General features: G+C 37.3%; 2 protein-coding genes and 1 pseudogene across 2 annotated transcripts; all 3 read right to left on the reverse strand.

Annotated features, from left to right (window-relative positions):
* Positions 1 to 483: 483 nt before the first annotated feature.
* Positions 484 to 3,220, reverse strand: LOC110760760 (uncharacterized). The gene is made up of 3 exons (XM_021963079.2): positions 2,776 to 3,220; positions 2,238 to 2,653; positions 484 to 1,857 (listed from the first exon to the last, which is right to left on the reverse strand). Exons 1-3 carry the CDS (start codon positions 3,098 to 3,100, stop codon positions 682 to 684), a joined length of 1,917 nt encoding a protein of 638 aa, XP_021818771.2. The 5' UTR covers positions 3,101 to 3,220; the 3' UTR covers positions 484 to 681.
* A 2,949-nt stretch (positions 3,221 to 6,169) lies between these two features.
* On the reverse strand, positions 6,170 to 8,032 carry LOC148295488 (uncharacterized; annotated as a pseudogene).
* Positions 8,033 to 9,199: 1,167 nt separating this feature from the next.
* Positions 9,200 to 12,180, reverse strand: LOC110745419 (uncharacterized). Its single transcript, XM_021945502.2, has 3 exons — positions 11,420 to 12,180; positions 10,890 to 11,305; positions 9,200 to 10,529 (listed from the first exon to the last, which is right to left on the reverse strand). Exons 1-3 carry the CDS (start codon positions 11,868 to 11,870, stop codon positions 9,411 to 9,413), a joined length of 1,986 nt encoding a protein of 661 aa, XP_021801194.2. The 5' UTR covers positions 11,871 to 12,180; the 3' UTR covers positions 9,200 to 9,410.
* Positions 12,181 to 18,360: the final 6,180 nt, after the last annotated feature.

Consider the following 18,360-nt stretch of genomic DNA (forward strand, 5'->3'; position numbering starts at 1 on the left):
TCATCCAGGCTCGAATGAGTAGTGGTTCCTTGAATTTCAGCGAGTCAATGAAAAACCAGATACATAAATCCACAATTTGATGTACAAATCACTTCTTCCTATATCTTTCAAACTTGTCTTGATGTCAGTTTTTGTTTTTCCTGCCTTGTCCCATTCAATCTCATTTGGGCCTCTTGTTAGCTGCAACTCTTTTTACTTTGTTAGTTTTAGAAAACTATTAAAAACAAGTGGCTTTGGAGCACCTCTTTCAGAAGTCTCCAGTGCTGGAACCAAGGAAATATAGATTGATCAAACACACATGGAGGGATAAGACCTTTCCTTGTTAGATAGGGAAGGAGCTTTTTTTCAGCTATTGTCGGCTGTGCCACGAAAGCTGGGACAAAATATTTCTGGCATACTCGAGGTTTTGTATATGGAATTTTGCATAAAATCTAGCTACTGGTGTATGAATATTGCATTCAACAGAAGCAGGAAACATGCAGCAACACAATTGTATTTTACAAAGCACCATGAGGGGACTTAGAGTCACCATACCTCAACTCTATGGCAAGCTATAGTTTAGATAAACTCACAATCTAATTAGAGAATTAACCTTTTCTAAGCAAAGCTTATAGCAAGTACATCAACATGCTCACAAAGAGATTTCAGGTGATTGCAAAGCATAAGAGGAAAACAAAAGCTTCAGTATGAGTGGTATCCCTGATTGTAGGTGCTCTCAACATCTGAGTTTGGGCTTCCCATTTCAGGATCCTCAATAGCCACCCCTCTTTCTCTTCTTCCTTTTCTCCACTTCGACTTCCGCAACCAATGATCAACTAGCATTACACCCAGACCAATAAAAACTGTTCCGAGAGTGCCAATGCTCACAGCCAATAAAGCTACAAGCACCACTTCTTTCTTCTGACTATGTGGCATGATCACCCATGTTGCTGCAACATAAGCTGTCGCCATGAATGCCACAGCTACCCACATGACCTTGTGAGCATACTTCAATAGTCTTATCAATGGCTTTCTCCGATACGGGATGATACTTACTAAAACAACGACTATCGCCAGCGATGTGAACAATGCAACATAATTGCTTATTGCAAAGACCTTATAAGCAGTTGTTGTACCTGCAATTGACTTCCCCTTCATTTCTCCTTCTTGATAGACACCACCAGGGGGGCTGATACCAGCAGCAAAAGTAACCGTTGCAATCAAAATGGCAACTAGTGTTATAGTGTTCCTGGCATTTTGTAGTGCCTCTGTATATACCTTATGATGTTTCCTTCGTGGGTTATAGAAAATCTCACTCAGTTCGGTCTGGTGCCTCTTGCTAGGATGCTTGTGTTGCCTCACAATGGTTGGCAACAAGGATTCTGCATTTTGTGTTTCAAAATCAAATCCCTCCCCAACTTGATGTTGAGGTGATGACTTGCTAGATTGTGGAGATGGCAGCTTAGGTGATGACTTGCTAGATTGCGGAGATGGCAGCTTAGGCGACGACTTGCTAGATTGAGGTGATGGCAAGTTAGATGGCTTTCTAGACTTGGGTGGTGATAAACTAGATGGGGTCTTGGATGCAGGAGAAGCTACTTCATTTATAATGGCTAACTGCAATTCATGCTCTTTAACAAATTGAGCTCTTTTCGGCATGTTTTCAAGTACTACTGACTGAGAACCGGCTGTTTCTACTTTTGGTGAATGAGATAACAGCTCAATCCTCGTTTCACCTCCTGACTTTATGAGCGTAGCTCCAAGACGCCGATTTTCTACACTGTCCTTGGCCTCATTGAGGATGTCAAGTGCTGTGATTCCTTTATTGTTCCGAGAATTAAGTGCCACTTTTTTTTTGCTGATTAGGTACTCTGCTATCTGGGACAAGAGAAAATATCAAGTTAGTTAAAAGCCATGTTTGGACAGGCATAAAAAATCTGATGCAAGAATTTTGCCGTCTATACTTGTAAAGAACAGGAGGCACACGCCACTTAGATCTTTGTTTCTCCAACAAATTCAAAACATAGTATTGGATGGAACCATAAATCATTTCCAAAATATTACCAAGCGAAAAGACCACACAAACATTAAAATCAAAAGACTGGCATGGCAGAGACAGCACTTTTCATAAACTACAAGTTCTTTTGTTGAAGTCTTTATTCATTTGTATATGACTTGTAAGGTTATGTGGTTGTGAATAGTCTATGTAATAGCTTGCGATGCAAGAAAGTCTATAAGGATTTGGATGCATATCTGACCTTATGTTGTGCTTCAGAAACTGCAAGATGTAAGATTGTGTTGCCATAAATATCTCGACAATCAAAGAACTCGATATCGTTGCAGACATGGGTCAAGTACACCAAGGCATCATATCGGCCATATCTCACAGCCAAGTGAAATACCATCTCTCCGGCTTTTGTGACAATTTGGAAAGATGGTTTAGCCATGGACACAAACACTTGAAGGACTGAAACTTTGTAATTTATTGCTGCCAAGTGCAGTGGTGTGTGACCATTGTTATTGTGTTGCTCAGCAAGTTTTGGATCAAGCCTCAGGAGCATCCAGGTTATCTCTCTGTGTCCTTTGCTGCCTGCGTAGTGCAACGGAGAATTTCCATTCTCGTCAACCGTACGAGCAAGGTCAGGGCACACTCCGAGCAACTCTTTAACAACATCTGCACCAGAAACGCTTATTTCATTATACATAGAAACCAAAATTAAGCTAAAGCAAATTAAGAAATTGGTTTTTTTAAAAAAAATTACAATTAAGTTTGTAAGAGAGAACTTTGCTACTTACCTACGTGCCCACCAGAAACAGCCACATGGATACAAGTTTGATCAAATCCATCTTTGCCTAAACCAAGCATCCCAGGCTCATTGAGCAAGAGCTTCACCACATCAAGGTGGCCATGGCTGCAAGCCAAGGAAAGTGCACTCTTGTCTTTAGTGTTAAGCTTGCTCGCTACCTCAGGATTGGCATCCAGTAACAGGTTTAAGACCTCGACATTCCCCGTTCGACAAGCTTCATGCACTTGAGTCTCCAGGTCCTTGTTCTCATCTTCTCCTTGCTCAAGATTTCCTTCCTTTTTCTCAATTGCCTCTTTGTTTTGGGACAAATTCATTGCAAGCTTCAAAACCTCCTAGTTTTTTTTTCTTTGTTTGAGAACTCTAACCACTGGAGGTACTTGTAATGAAGTACACAGGGGGGAAAAAACAGAAGGAAGATTCTTTGAAAGTTTGCTACATGTACTGGGCAGGACACAGAAGTCGGTAAACGTTGACAATCCAATAAAAGGATTTAAATGGTGTCGTTTAAGTCGTCCCTGCATCTTCTGAGAAAATTCTTGTTGGAAAAATGTTCTTTAAATATTTACAACCATTTAAAAAAAAAAAAAATGATGGGAAGAATGGGAGTAAACGAACTGAATTTCTTCTTATTATTATTATTATTTAAAAAAATAAGCTGTTGGAAATGGGGTTTATAGAACGACATTTTGGGACCACACAATGCATGCTGTAGCCAATTTGGAAACTTCGTTAGTCTCATTTCAGTGTGGACATTTATGGCATGTTTCTTTATAAATCACAGAACCGCGTAAAGTTTGAAGAAAATATTGTGATAATTGATGGAAAGTAAGAGCCAAAAGCTTTGACTTGTTTAGCTTTGCACATAAACTTTATCTATCTTTTTCTAAAACCCTCATCCAGCTTGCTGCCTTATTGCCCGACATTTTGGTCTTTTGGAAAGTTTAAGTTATTTAACCCTTATTAAGATCAGATTACAACAAATGAATAACAAACAAGAGTTATTTACACTAATACCCCTTGAGATTTCAAAAATTACACGAACACCCCTTGAAGTTTCAAATTATTTTCAGAAAACCTCTTTCTCTTGATTGTTTTGTTCTTCCCAAAATTGATGTCGTATATTAAATAAAAAAACTTGTGTAAATAAAAAAATTAACCTTCATGAATATATGTGCAATCTAATCTCAAAGGCTACCTTTGTCATTTGGAGAAAGTTTTTATATAATCATCAATTTTTGGAAGAACAATCGATGAAAATGGGTTTTGTGAAAATAATTTGAAACCTCTGTGGGTGTTCGTATAATTTTTGAAACTTCAGGGGTCTTGTGAACCTTATGGAGTGTTAGTGTAAATAACTCAATAAAAATAAAAATAAAATAAAAAGGTAGGTCTTCCTTCCTAGAGATAGGTCCATTTTCACCATGCAGGACAATGGTTGACTCTTGGCAATTGCTGTCCACCTAGCCAACTGTGGGGCTAGGTAAGCAATCTTGTGGCCACACATTTACATGCAGGGAGCCCGGCCCAATTTTTTTTTAAAAATTCTTACCTACACTACATTTGTCCGGGAGCTTCTATAATGAGGGTTTATAGTGAGGAGGCTATTTGAGGAAGCCCATCTCACCATCAAAAAGGGGTGTGGACCCCCCAATGCACCCCCCCATGTACTTTGTTTTTAGTTGTTGATGGTGAGATTTCACCTCCTCAAATAACCTCCTCACTCAACCTCCTCATTCTAGCCTCTCCGCACCACTTAAACTAAGCATTTACAAACCTGTACAAACCTTTTTTTCTTTCTTTTCCTTCCCTCTTCTCCTCTCTCTCTCTTTTTCCCATTCTTTTCCTTCTCTCTTCTCTCCCTCTTTTTTTTTTCTTTCTTTTCTCCCTCTCTTATTATTTTTTCTTTCTTTACCTTCTCTCATCTCTCCTCTCTCTTTTTTTATTTTGTTCTTTTCCTTCTATCTTCTCTCCTCTCTCTCTTCCTTTTCCTTCTCTCTTTTTGTTAAAAAAATATTACCTGCACTACTTATGATGATTTTTTTTTTTCTCACACAAACCCCAAGCCCGCCTGTAATTTTTTTTGTCTCGCACAAAGACAGCTGTTTTAGAAATTTCAGAAATTAGTTTTTGTATTTGTAGATATTGATGCATTTGAGGGTAGGGCTCATTATGTCCCCTCACTATGTGTATCTTTTTATGTTTATTAATGAAATTCACTCCTATCGTCGAATTTAGTATATAAGTTTTGCTGGTCAGCTTTCGAATCCTGGAATCGCCACTGTTTACATGGGTTGGAAACGGCAAGTGTGGGAGCAAATTTCCTCCCATGGGAATATTCGCCTAAAGATTTCTTCGTCTTCTCCGCACCTCTCTCTCCCTGCAAAACAGATCGGAGTAAAAAGACCACACCCGGGGGGTGTTGGCCAAAGGCCCTCCGATGCCTAAGTTAGGTTGGGTATTTCAAGGAAAACCGGGTGGCCGGAGCCGTGTGTGGAGGCCGGAGCCTTGTGTGTGAGAGAGAGAGAAAGAAGATGGTGGCTAGGGTTTGTGAAAGATAATTTCTGCAGAGTTTCAGTAGGAATTTAGACGTACCTTAACCCTTGTGTGTAGCTAGGTATTTATAGGAGCCTCGGAGGCTAGGGTTTTAGAGGAATAATTCCATAGATGGAAAGGAATTATTCCTCCCCTATTAGGCGAGATTTGATTAATTAGGGATTTGATTTATCTGATTTAAATCAAATCCCTAATTATGGTAGAAATCAAATCAATCCCCATTTTAATTAGGTAATTGCCAATTTAATTGGGTAACTCCCAATTAAATTGAGTAACTCCCAATTAGGTCAAATAATCCCCAAATGGAAGGAATTATTTGACCTAGGGTGATATAATTCGGTTCCCACAGCAAGTCTATGCCAATTTCACCCCATCCAACAAAAAACGAAACAATGAATAAACCACCCTTGAATTTCCGTTTTCATCTATGTTCAAGTTTCTGGCACTCAACTTATGCTGATTTCACGCTTCATGGATTCACAACTTTTTAGTTCAACTTTCGGCTGTGCACACCCATACATATGAAAACTATATATTTTTTGAAAACCCTATAAAGCATTTGCAGGATTTATGCTGATATTAGGCTGAGGCTTGAAGAGCTGATATTCTCTAAAATAATCTTATTTTCATTCAATGAAAGAATAGCTAGGACATTTGCTAAACAAAATCAAGTCAACAGTTGAAAGTTTTGCACTAGGACTATTTGTTATCAACACAATAGGCCTCAACCTCACTATCTTTTTCTCAATCTTTTGGGAGCTGAAAACATTCAGTATGAGTGGTATGCCTGATCTTGGGAGCTCTCAACATCTGAGTATCAGCTTCCTGTCTCAAGGTCTAAGTTCGATTCCCCCCTTTCTCTTCTTCCTTTTCTCCATTTTGACTTCCGCAGAAAGCACCACTTCTTTTTTCAAACTATGTTGCATGATCACCCATGCTTTTTTCAAACTATATCTCCTGTAGGGGATGATATGCTGACAAGAACAGCAACTATTGAGAGTGATGCGAACAACGCAATGTAATTGCTTATTCAAAGACCTTGAAAGCTGTTGTTCTACCTGCAATTGCCTTTCCCTTCATTGCTCCTTCTTGATAGACACCACCAGGGGGGCTGATACCGGCAGCAAAAGTAACCGTTGCAATCAAAATGGCAGCTAGTGTTAGAGTGTTCCTGGCATTTTGTATCGCCTCTATACTATATACCTTATGATGCTTCCTTTGTTTGTGATAGAGAGTCTCACTCAGTTCTTGCTGGTGCTTTTTGCTTGGATTCGTGTATGGTTGTTGGCTTGCGGGATGACCTGCTACAATGCGGTGATGACAGATTAGAAGACTTCCTAGACATGGATGGTGATACACTTGAACTCGATGGGGTCTTGGATGCAGAAGAACCTATTTCATTTATATTGGATGCAGAAGAACCTCTTTAACAAATTGGGTTGTCTCTGGCATGGTCTCAAGGGGAGTCATTGACTGACCGTTGGCTGTATCTACCTTTGGCATTATTTTACTTTTACCTCCTGCTTGCATGAGTATGGCGCTCCAAGATGCCTATTTTCTCGGCTGTCCTTGGCCTCGTTGAGGATGTCAAGCGCCGTGAGTCCTTTATTGTTTTGAGAATTAATTTCCACTCTTCTTTTCTTGATTAGGTACTCTGCTATCTGGGACAAACGAGAAATATTGATTAATTAAAAAGCCATGTTTAAACATGCATAAGAAATTATGATAAATAATTGTATCTATGCTTATAAGGTTTATGCGGTTGCAACTCATATTTATCCTAAGTACATACTCTCAATTGAACCTATGGACATTGCTAATAATCTTTCATATCTCACCTTATGTTGTGCTTCAGAAATTGCAAGATGTAAGATGGTGTTACCTTAAAGATCTCTACAGTCAAAGAAATCGATATCATTGCTGACATGAGTCGTCAAGTATACTAAGGCATCGTATCTGCCATATCTCACAGCCAAGTGAAATACCATCTCTCCAGATTTTGTGACAACTTGAAAAGAAGGTTCAGCAAGCAATAGAAACATTTCAAGTACTGGAACTCTGCAGTTTATTGCTGCCAAGTGCAATGGTGTGTGACCATTGTGATTATATTGCTGAGCTTTCTGAGCAGGTCTTGGATTAAGCTTTAGAAGGGTCCAGAGAACTGCCCTGGTTATCTCCCTTTGCCCTTTGCTAGATGCATAGTGCAAGGGCGAATTTCCATTTTCGTCAACTATAAGCGCAAGGTCGGCATAGACACTTAGCAGATCACTAACAATGTTTGCACCAGAAATACTAATTTCATTCAATAGGAGCTTTACCACTTCAACGTGTCCATACCTGCAAGCCAAGGAAAGTGCACTCTGCTCTTTCCTGTTAAGCTGACTAGCTACCCCAGGATTGGCATCCAGTAATAGCTTTACAATCTTGGCATTCCCTGTTCAACAAGCTTCATGTACTGAAGTCTCAGCAACAACCATAACAGCGTGCAACTCAACAACTTCATCAGACACCGTGTGAAGGTGTCGAAGCTTTATCGCAAGGTGTAATGGTGTGTTCCAAGTATCAGCTTCTCTTTACTCAAGAATTCCTTCATTTTCTTCAACTAAGCTAATAATTGTTGGTATGTCATTTCTCTCAATTGCCTCTAAAAGCCTAAAATCTATTGTTGCCTCCTTGTTTTTGGACAAATCCATTCAAAGCAACTCAGTGCAAGTGGAACTTCCAAACACCTAGATATGGGAAAAAGGAAGCTGCTTTGAATGTTTGCTACAAGTACATAGCAGGACACAGAAGTTGGTAAACGTTGACAAAGAAACCTAGGATAAATATTGTTGCGTCCATAAAGTTGTCACAGAATCTAAAGAGAAAATTCGTTTTAGCAAGAAAATCTTTAAAAGAAAAAACTAAAAAATGAGTCTTTGACAGCAAATGGAGTAAAGGAAGAAGAAAAAAAAAAAACTAAAAATGAAAACCAACTGAAAATGGGGTTTCTAGAAAACCACATTCCGGGCTGAATACAGCTGGGAAACTTCATTTGAGTGTCATTTCAGTTCTTGATTAATGGCGCAACCGCATAAATTTTGAATTAACTGTTCAATGAACAATATATAAACGCAGGGGAGCCAGACAGCAATTCCCAACTTGACTTGTTTAGGCTTGTCAATAGTGATCATGAGCTACAAGACTCAGGACAAGCTTGATATTGATGAATTCTTTTACCTTTATTTGAATTTTTTTGTTTTTTGTTTATTCAAGGGAGAGGAATGTGAGAATCAGGTTCTTACTGTGAGTGTGGGGTAGATGTCATCCATCTTCTTCTATTTCCACTCACCAACTTTAACATGTTCATCTTAGCCACAGTCATTTTATGGGTTTGCTGTCTCATTGCAAAACAGTTTTTGTTCTGTTGGGAACCTTAACACTAATTGATATTAAATTGCATTAAATTACATGGATGAAAAGGTGTATAAGAATATGTTCTAGAGTGATCTATAAATGACTTCTTCCATCTCTTGTGTTCATAATCATGATTCTCTAATTCAGTACCATAAGTATCTACCATTTGTGCACTTGTCCTGAATGTGATTTTTAATTTTCCTGCCTTGTCCTGCCATTCAAACTCTGCCGGGCTTAAAGCTTTGTATATTGTTATCAACAGAAGCATGAAATCATCAAGCACAACAATTGTATATATAAAGGAGGACCTTGAGTGGGACTGAAGATCACGCTGTATGAATTCTTTCCCCAGCAACATCCTAGGTCAACTCAAACTCTAACTGAGAATTAATCTTTATTTTCATTTTCAACTAACGAAAAGAAAGAACAGCTAAAGATTAAGCTTATAACATAGGAAGAAAGAACCAAACTGATGCCAACATTTTATACTATGAATATCAGTTATTCACACACTAGGCCTCGGCCTCACTACAAGTTACAACCAATAGTTCAAATACAAAGTACGGATATTAAATCTATCACTTGATTCACATCTGTTCATGTTACTATAATCAAGTATATCTTACTTGAGAACCAGATATTCATACTTTACAATCCTTCCGGTGGTGGAAACAATCAGTATGAGTGGTATCCCAGATGGTAGGAGCTCTCCACGTCTGAGTTTTGGCTTCCCATTTCAGTGTCCGCATTAGCCTCCCCTCTTTCTCTTCTTCCTTCTCTCCACTTTCGCTTCCGCAGCCAATGATCAACCAGCATTAGACCTAGACCAATAAAAACTGTTCCCAGAGTGCCAATGCTTACAGCCAGTAAAGCTACAAGCACCAATTCTTTTTCTGAACTATGTGGCATGATCACCCACGTTGCTGCAACATAACTTGTTGCCATGAATGCCACAGCTACCCACATGATCTTGTGAGCAACCACCAATAGTCTTATCAATGGCTTTCTTCGATATGGGATGATACTGACAAGAACAACAACTATCGAGAGCGACGTGAACAGCGCAACATAATTGCTTATTGCAAAGACCTTGAAAGCTATTGTTCTGCCTGCCACTGACTTCCCTTTCATTAGTCCATCCTGATAGACACCACCAGGGGGGCTGATACCAGCAGCAAAAGTAACTGTTGCAATCAAACTTGCAACAAGTGTTATAGTGTTCCTGGCATTTTGTAGTGCCTCTCTATATGTATTATGCTGCTTCCTGTGGGGGTCATAGAAAATCTCACTAGGGTTCTTGTGTTGTCTCACAACGGTTGGCAATAGGGACTCTGGCGTTTGTGGTTGATAGTGAAGTCCCTCCTGTATTTCATGCCAAGGAGATGAGTTCCTAGATTGCGGTGATGGAAGCATAGGTGACGATTTGCTAGATTGGGGTGATGGCAAACTAGATGACTTTCTAGACAGGGGTGATGATAAACTAGATGGGGTCTTGGATGCAGGATAAACTATTTCATTTATAATGGAAACCTGCAATTCATGCTCTTTAACAAATTTGGCTCTTTTTGGCACGTTCTCAAGGATTGACACTGATTGAGCACTGACTCTATCTGCTTTTGATGAACGTGATAACAACTCAATGCTCCTTTTACCTCCTGCTTTCACGAACAAGGCTTCAAGACGCCGATTTTCTACACTGTCCTTAGCCTGGTCGAGAATGTCAAGTGCTGTGAGTCCTTCACAGTTTCGAGAATTAATCTCCACTCTTGTTTTGTTGATTATGTACTCCGCTATCTGGAACAAACGTGAATATATAGTTAAAATCCATCCTTGAACATCCATGAAAATATGATAAATGATTTTGTCTATACTTATAGAACATAAGCCACGAATAATATTTCGATCTTTGTTTTTATGATAATTCCTAAACTTTATATTGAACATTTAAACAAATCTAAACATATAACGAAGAAGGGACAAGACCGCAGAAACACAAAAGTCCATGAAGAGACTACAAGATGCAAGTAAGACTAAGAGAGGTTCCTGAATCATGGACTCTCAATGGCACACAATTTAAATTAGTTCCAGCAGTTCATGTTCTATATTCCTGGTCAGAAACCAATCACCATTGTTTAATGCAAATTCAGATCTCACCTGATTCTTTGCTCCAGAAACTGCAAGATGTAAGATGGTATTACCAAAACGATCTCGACAATTAAAGAGATTCATCCCATTGCAGACAAGGATAAGGAAAACTAAAGCAGCATATTGACCATATTTCACAGCCAAGTGAAATACTGTCTCTCCATCTTTTGTGACAAATTGAAAGGATGCTGGAGCCATAAAGACAAATCCTTCAATGACTGAAGCTCTGTAGTTTATTGCTGCCAAGTGCAATGGTGTGTGACCATTGTTATTGTATTGCTGAGCAAGTTTCGGATCAAGCCTTAGGAGCATCCAGGTCATCTCCCTATGCCCTTTGCTAGATGCATAGTGCAATGGTGAATTACCATTCTCATCAATTGCAGAAGCAAGGTCAGGACACACTCTTAGCAACTCTCCAACAACATCTGCACCAGCAATACTGATTTCATTAAACATGTACAAAGTACGTGTATTGACCGAAAAGTTAACTAAAATGCAAATTTACATGTCAATTTGAATGAGAGAATTTTACTACTTACCTATGTGTCCACCAGACAGAGCCACACAGATACAAGTTTCAAGCCCATCTTCCGCCAAACCTAGCATCCCGGGCTCATTCAGTAGGAGATTCACCACATCAACATGGCCATAGCTGCAAGCCAAGAAAAGTGCACTCTTCTTTTCACTGTTAAGCTTAGTAGCTGCCCCAGCATTGGCCTCAAGTAAGAGCTTTAAGACCTCTGCATTCCCTATTCGACAAGCTTCGTGGACCGGAGTTTCCAGGTCCTTATTCTCAGCAGCAACCATATCAGGCCGTGACTTGAGAATTGCAGACACCATGGAATGGTGTCCAAATTTTGACACAAGGTGTAATGGTGTGTTGCAAGTATCAGCTTCTCTTTGCTCAAGAATTCCTTCATACTTTTCCACCAAGCTAATAAATGTGGGTATATCATTTCTCCTCACTGCCTCTACAAGCCTTGTATCCATTGTAAACGTTGAAAAGGTTTCTTTTCTTTTTCTATTTTTTAGTAAAGAGGAAGATGAGTACACAACTAATTTCCATACAACTATATATAGGAAAGAATTGGAAGGCAACCTGAAATTTTGCTACAAGTGGGAAAGGCAGAGAAATTGATAAAGGTTGACAAACAAGTAAATGCTTAAGTGTGAGAGGGGGTGCACGTGGTTGGATGGCTTGACGTTTTAAATGTATCTCAAAGGATTGTGTTCATAAATAAAGTTCTCAGCATCTTCAAAGAAAATTCATGTTGACAAGAGTCGAGATAAACAATACTTGCAAAACTTTAAAAATTGTACAAGACAAGAAAAAAAAAACCCAAAAAAGAAGGGTCACTGCTTGTCCCTCCCTCCTTCCTTAGAAGGACGGAGGCATTCATTTTTTTTGCAAATCACAGCTTGATACATAAATGTAGAAAATAATTCATCAAAAGTACAGAACGAAAAATTTCTGTACACAAATCAAACTATAGGCAGGAAAGAAAGTAAGAGTTCCTAATTCGAGGGCAAGGAAGCAAGTATTTTCCAAAAAGAAGCCATAATCTCAATGGTAGTTGTTGGTTTGGATATGATATTATGATGTAATTGGTTACGTGTGCCACATTGTCATCCCTTCCATGTTCACTGCAATTTCAGTGATGGAAAAATTATTTGCAGCAAATGGGAGGAAATGCAGCTGATGGAAATGGGGCTTCTAGAGAATGACAGACAGTTGGGGCCCCAATTAAAGCATATAAATCACAAAACCGCGTTAAGTATTAGAAAAAGAAACACACAAGAGACAAGAGACAGAGAGAGCACTAAACACTTTGGCAGAAAATCAAAACTACTTAAACCATTATATACTTCATGTCTACTTCATCAAAACAAAAGTTAAGTAACCCTACCACCCCCCAAAAGGATATGATATTTCAATACATTTGAGAAGAAATTGCATACTGTTTTCTATTATTTACAATAATGTGGCTGTGTTTGGTATTGCTGTGCTTTTAAAAAAAATTGCTTCTGCTGTGCTGTGCTGTGAAAATAAACAGCTGTGAAGTGAAGCAGCAAAGTGTTTGGTAATCTATATTTGTAAAAGTGCTGTGAGTATAAAAAGCAGTCTTATAATGTTTGGTAAACTTTTTTTATAGAAGTGCTATGAGAGTGTATAATGACAATAAAGGGCACCATGATGAATTTTTTTTTAAAACCTAAAATTATCATAAGAAATAAAAAATGTATACTTTTTTCTCCCTTTTGTTTCCTCCTTTCTTCTTCCTTTCCAGGCCCCATTCCCTTTTTTTTTTCTTTCTCCCTCGTCTGCTTTCTCTTTTCTTCTTCCTTCAGGGGTCCCAATTTTTTTTTTCCTCTCCCTCTTCTCTCCTTCCTCCTTTCTTCTTCCTCTGTTTTTTTCTTTCGTCATCTTCCTCATCCAAAATCTTCAAGACAAAACTTGTTTTTGTTGTGATTTCATACAAATTCTTGTTATAAAGACACCCGTCCCAGTTTTTTTCTTTTCTTCCTCTTTTCCTCTTCCTTCCCAGGCCCCCCATCTCTCAACCTTTTTACCTTTCCTCTTCTCCTCCTTTCTCTTTTCTTCTTCCTTCCAAGACTTCTTCCCTTCCCATGTTTTTTTTTTATTTCTTCCTCTTTACTTCTACCTTCCCAGCAACCCCCGCCCTCTTTTTTTTTTTAATTTTATAAATTTCTTCGTCTTTTCTTCTACATGCCCACCTCTTGGGGATTTGATTTTCTTTCGCTGAATGAGATAATTGGTTGGTAATCTGGGTGTTGAATTTTTTGTTGCCGTAGAGATAATTGGTTGGTAATCTGGGTGCTGAAGGAGATCTTCTAGGTTTGTAAAATAGGAAGCTGGGTTGGTGGGGTTTTGGGTTGAGTTGGTAGCTTTGAGGGATTGAGGAAGGGAAAAAGTTGCAGAGAGAGGATGATATTCTGGGTCTGTAAAATAGGAAGCTGGGTTGGTGGGGTTTTGGGTTGAGTTGGTAGCTTTGAGGGATTGAGGAAGGGAAAAAGTTGCAGAGAGAGGATGATATTCTGGGTCTGTAAAATAGGGAGGTGGGTTGGTGAGGTTTTGGGTTGAGATGGTAGCTTTGACGGATTGAGGAAGGGGAGCAAGTTGCAGAGAGAGGAGAGGATGAGGCGAGCAATCCAGAAAATAAAAAAGGAACGACACTTGGGAGGTTCGAACTCGGGATGATGAGGATATAACATGTAATTGTGTGAAACAAATAAGGGCAATATGGGCAATTTGAAATTTTCATTTAAACCTCCGCATGCTTCTCCTCGCAGCAGTTTTCAGAAGCAGCTCCCCACCTGCTTATGTTTTTCAGCTTTGAATGACAGCAACTTATTAAATAAGCAGCTTATTTTTGTTTTACCAAACACCCAAATCTCCAAAACTTTTTTTTAAAGCTGCTTATTTTTTAAGTTAAGCAATACCAAACTAAGCCTAACTTAGCGCTGCAAATGAGCCAAACCAAGAAGGCATTTGTAGTTGTGTAAGCAAAAGCTCTAAATTGTCAAACCGTGGATTTGATTTAGAAGTAACTTGAGTTGAGTCTCTTGACTTGGGGGTTCTGGAAAAAAAAAATAGCCAAAGTTTAGTCAACTTAATTAAAGTAACAATTTAGGAAAAAATAAACAATATTAGGGAGGAGGAATCGAAGACTCGAGTATCCCTTGTCGGCACCTTCTACAGTGCACCAGGTGCACCCATGCACCATTTGTCCTTTATGATATTTTCAGATTTTAAAAAAAATTGGTTACCGGTTATACAAGTTATCAAGTTTCCACTTTTTGAAAATGCAATTGCATAAGGGTCATGCAATTATGCCCTTCCTGTTTGGCAATTGGCATATGATTGGATAGTGATTTACAGTAGTTTCGATATGAGAATACCATAACATTGTAAGAGGATCCTAAAACTTATAAGTTACAAGATTTGGGTAGCGGTTTAGAAATATTTGAACCATGATTACAACATTAGGGTTCACCTAATCCATAATGTTGTAAATACTCATTTACAAGGATATGGATCCACATTACAAGGAATTGGTAACTCCGGACCATGAGGATGTAAATTGGGTCCTTATTCTAGTAAAATGAGGGTTTACAAGATTAAGGGCTGATTTTACAATATTGGGATACGAGGGTACCAAAACATTGTAAAAAGAATCCATAAACTCGTAACTTATAAGTTTTTGGTAACAATTTACAAGGTTTTGCTCATGGATTACAACGTTAGGGTTCACCAAATCCATAATGTTGTAGATCATATATTTACAAGAATATGGATCCATATTACAAAAGATTGGTAATAGTGGACATTAGGGATGTAAATTGGGTCCTTATTCTAGTAAACAATGGTTAATGATGGATTTTACAATTTTATGGAACATAAATGTCCAAAATAGAGTAATACGAGACCTTAATATTGTAAATATTTGTGTTTACAAGTATAATGACCTAATTTACTTTCCTAAGGTCCCTAGTTACCTTAATATTGTACTAGATGTCTTTCCTTGTAAATTACGATGTTACAAGATTACGGATGGGTTTTACAATCTTCAGGAACATAACTATCCATAAAAGAGTAATACAAGACCTTAGTATTGTAAACATCCGAGTTTACAAGTATAAGGACCCAATTTACCTTCCGAATGTTCCCATTTACCTTAATATTGTACTACATGTCTTTATCTTTGTAAATTACGATATTACAAGATTAAGGATGCATTTTACAATCATATGGAACATAACTGTCCAAAACCAAGTAAAACAAGACCTTAATATAGTAAACATTTGTGTTTACACATATAAGGACTCAATTTACTTTCCTAATGTCCCTAGTTACCTTAATATTGTACTAGACGTCCTTCTCTTTGTAAATTACGATATTACAAGATTAAGGATGAGTTTTACAATCTCCTGGAACATAACTACCCAAAATAGAGTAATACAAGACCTTAATATTGTAAACATCCATGTTTACAATACTAAGGACCCAATTTACCTTCCGAATGTTTCCATTTACCCTAATATTGTACTACATGTCTTTATCTTTGTAAATTACGATATTACAAGATTAATGATGCATTTTACAATCATATGGAACATAACTGTCCAAAACCGAGTAAAACAAGACCTTAATATAGTAAACGTTTGTGTTTACACGTATAAGGACTCAATTTACTTTCCTAATGTACCTAGTTACCTTAATATTGTACTAGACGTCCTTCTCTTTGTAAATTACGATATTACAAGATTAAGGATGAGTTTTACAATCTTCTGGAACATAACTATCCAAAACAGAGTAATACGAGACCTTAATATTGTAAACATCCATGTTTACAATACTAAGGACCCAATTTACCTTCCGAATGTTCCCCTTGACCCTAATATTGTACTACGTGTCTTTATCTTTGTAAATTACGATATTACAAGATTAAAGATGCATTTTACAATCATATGGAACATAACTGTCCAAAACCAAGTAAAACAAGACCTTAATATAGTAAACGTTTGTGTTTACACGTATAAGGACTCAATTTACTTTCCTAACGTCCCTAGTTACCTTAATATTGTACTAGACGTCCTTCTCATTGTAAATTATGATATTACAAGATTAAGGATGAGTTTTACAATCTCCTGGAACATAACTATCCAAAATAGAGTAATACGAGACCTTAATATTGTAAACATTCATGTTTACAATACTAAGGACCCAATTTACCTTCCGAATGTTCCCATTTACCCTAATATTGTACTACATGTCTTTATCTTTGTAAATTACGATATTACAAAATTAAGGATGCATTTTACAATCATATGGAACATAACTGTCCAAAACCGAGTAAAACAAGACCTTAATATAGTAAACGTTTGTGTTTACACGTATAAGGACTCAATTTACTTTCCTAATGTCCCTAGTTACCTTAATATTGTACTAGACATCCTTCTCTTTGTAAATTACGATATTACAAGATTAAGGATGAGTTTTACAATCTTCTGGAACATAACTATCCAAAATAGAGTAATACGAGATCTTAATATTGTAAACATCCATGTTTTCAAGTATAAGGACCCAATTTACCTTCTAAATTTTCCACTTTACCTTAATATTATACTACATATCTCTATAATTATAAATTACGATATTACAAGATTAAGGGTGAATTTTACAATCTTGTGGAACATGACTGTCCTAAACAGAGTAATATGATACCTTAATAATTTAATCATTTGTGTTTACACGTATAAGGACCCAATTTACTTTCCTAATGTCCCTAGTTAATATTGTACTAGATGTCTTTATCCTTGTAAATTACGATATTACAAGATTACGGATGGGTTTTACAATTCTATGGAACAATTTACAACGAATTGTTTGTCAATTGCATTATTCGTTTGCAATTTCCAACTAACTGTTTGTCAATGGCATTATTTGTTTGCAATTTCCAAATAACTGTTTGTCAATTGAATTATTCTTTTGCAATTTCCAACTAACTGTTTGTCAATTACATTATTAGTAATACAATTACCGTCGCCTGTTTGGTAATTGCATTACGCTATGCAATTACCATTGCCCGTTTGACAATTGCATATATAGTATGTGAAATATGTTCAAATTTCTCCAAGGCCTTTGTACTTGGTTGTATAAAATGGGTCATTCAGGGTTGTAATCTTGATGCAAAAACGCGTAAATTGGAACCCAAATATTGCAATCCACGAGATTAATGATCCATTTTACATGTTTATGGAACGCTTATATCCAACAAAATTGTAGTTTATGAATGCACTTTATAAGTTTATGGAACTTTGGTCTTTAATATTGTAAACCGTTGTGTTTACTTCTCCAATATCCATCCTTACCTTAACATTGTAAGATAGATCTTTTCTAATGTAAATTATAGTATTATAAGATTATGGATTATAAGAAACAGTATTATAAGATTATGGATTATAAGGAACCTTAACTTTATATTATAAGATAGATCCTTTTAATTTATTCATTATGATTTACATGAGGTTTTACAAGATTAAAGACCGATATTACAATATTTAGGATATGAAGGTGCCACAACGTTGTAAAGAGAATCCAAAAACACGTAAATTACAAATTTTTGGTATCTGTTTATGAGTTTTTGCACTTGGATTACAACATTTGGATTCACCAAATCCATAATGTTGTAAATTCCCTTTTTACAAGAATATGGATGCACTTTACGCGATTTTGCATCTTGATTAAAACGTTAAGTAAAAACTGCTCCTTATTCTTATAAAATCAATGGTTTACAACATTACGAACCCATCTTACAGCGTTTGGGACATGAACATTCCCAAACCTTGTAAAACCATGGGTTTCGCAATTGCCAATCAAGCAGCCGGTTTTTGCAAATTGGAATGCCAATTAGGAGACAAATTACGAATTGCAAGGAAAAATGCAATTGCACTCTAT

Source organism: Prunus avium, chromosome 3, assembly GCF_965620075.1.
Source record: "Prunus avium chromosome 3, drPruAviu1.hap1.1, whole genome shotgun sequence".
Taxonomy (NCBI): Eukaryota; Viridiplantae; Streptophyta; class Magnoliopsida; order Rosales; family Rosaceae; genus Prunus; species Prunus avium.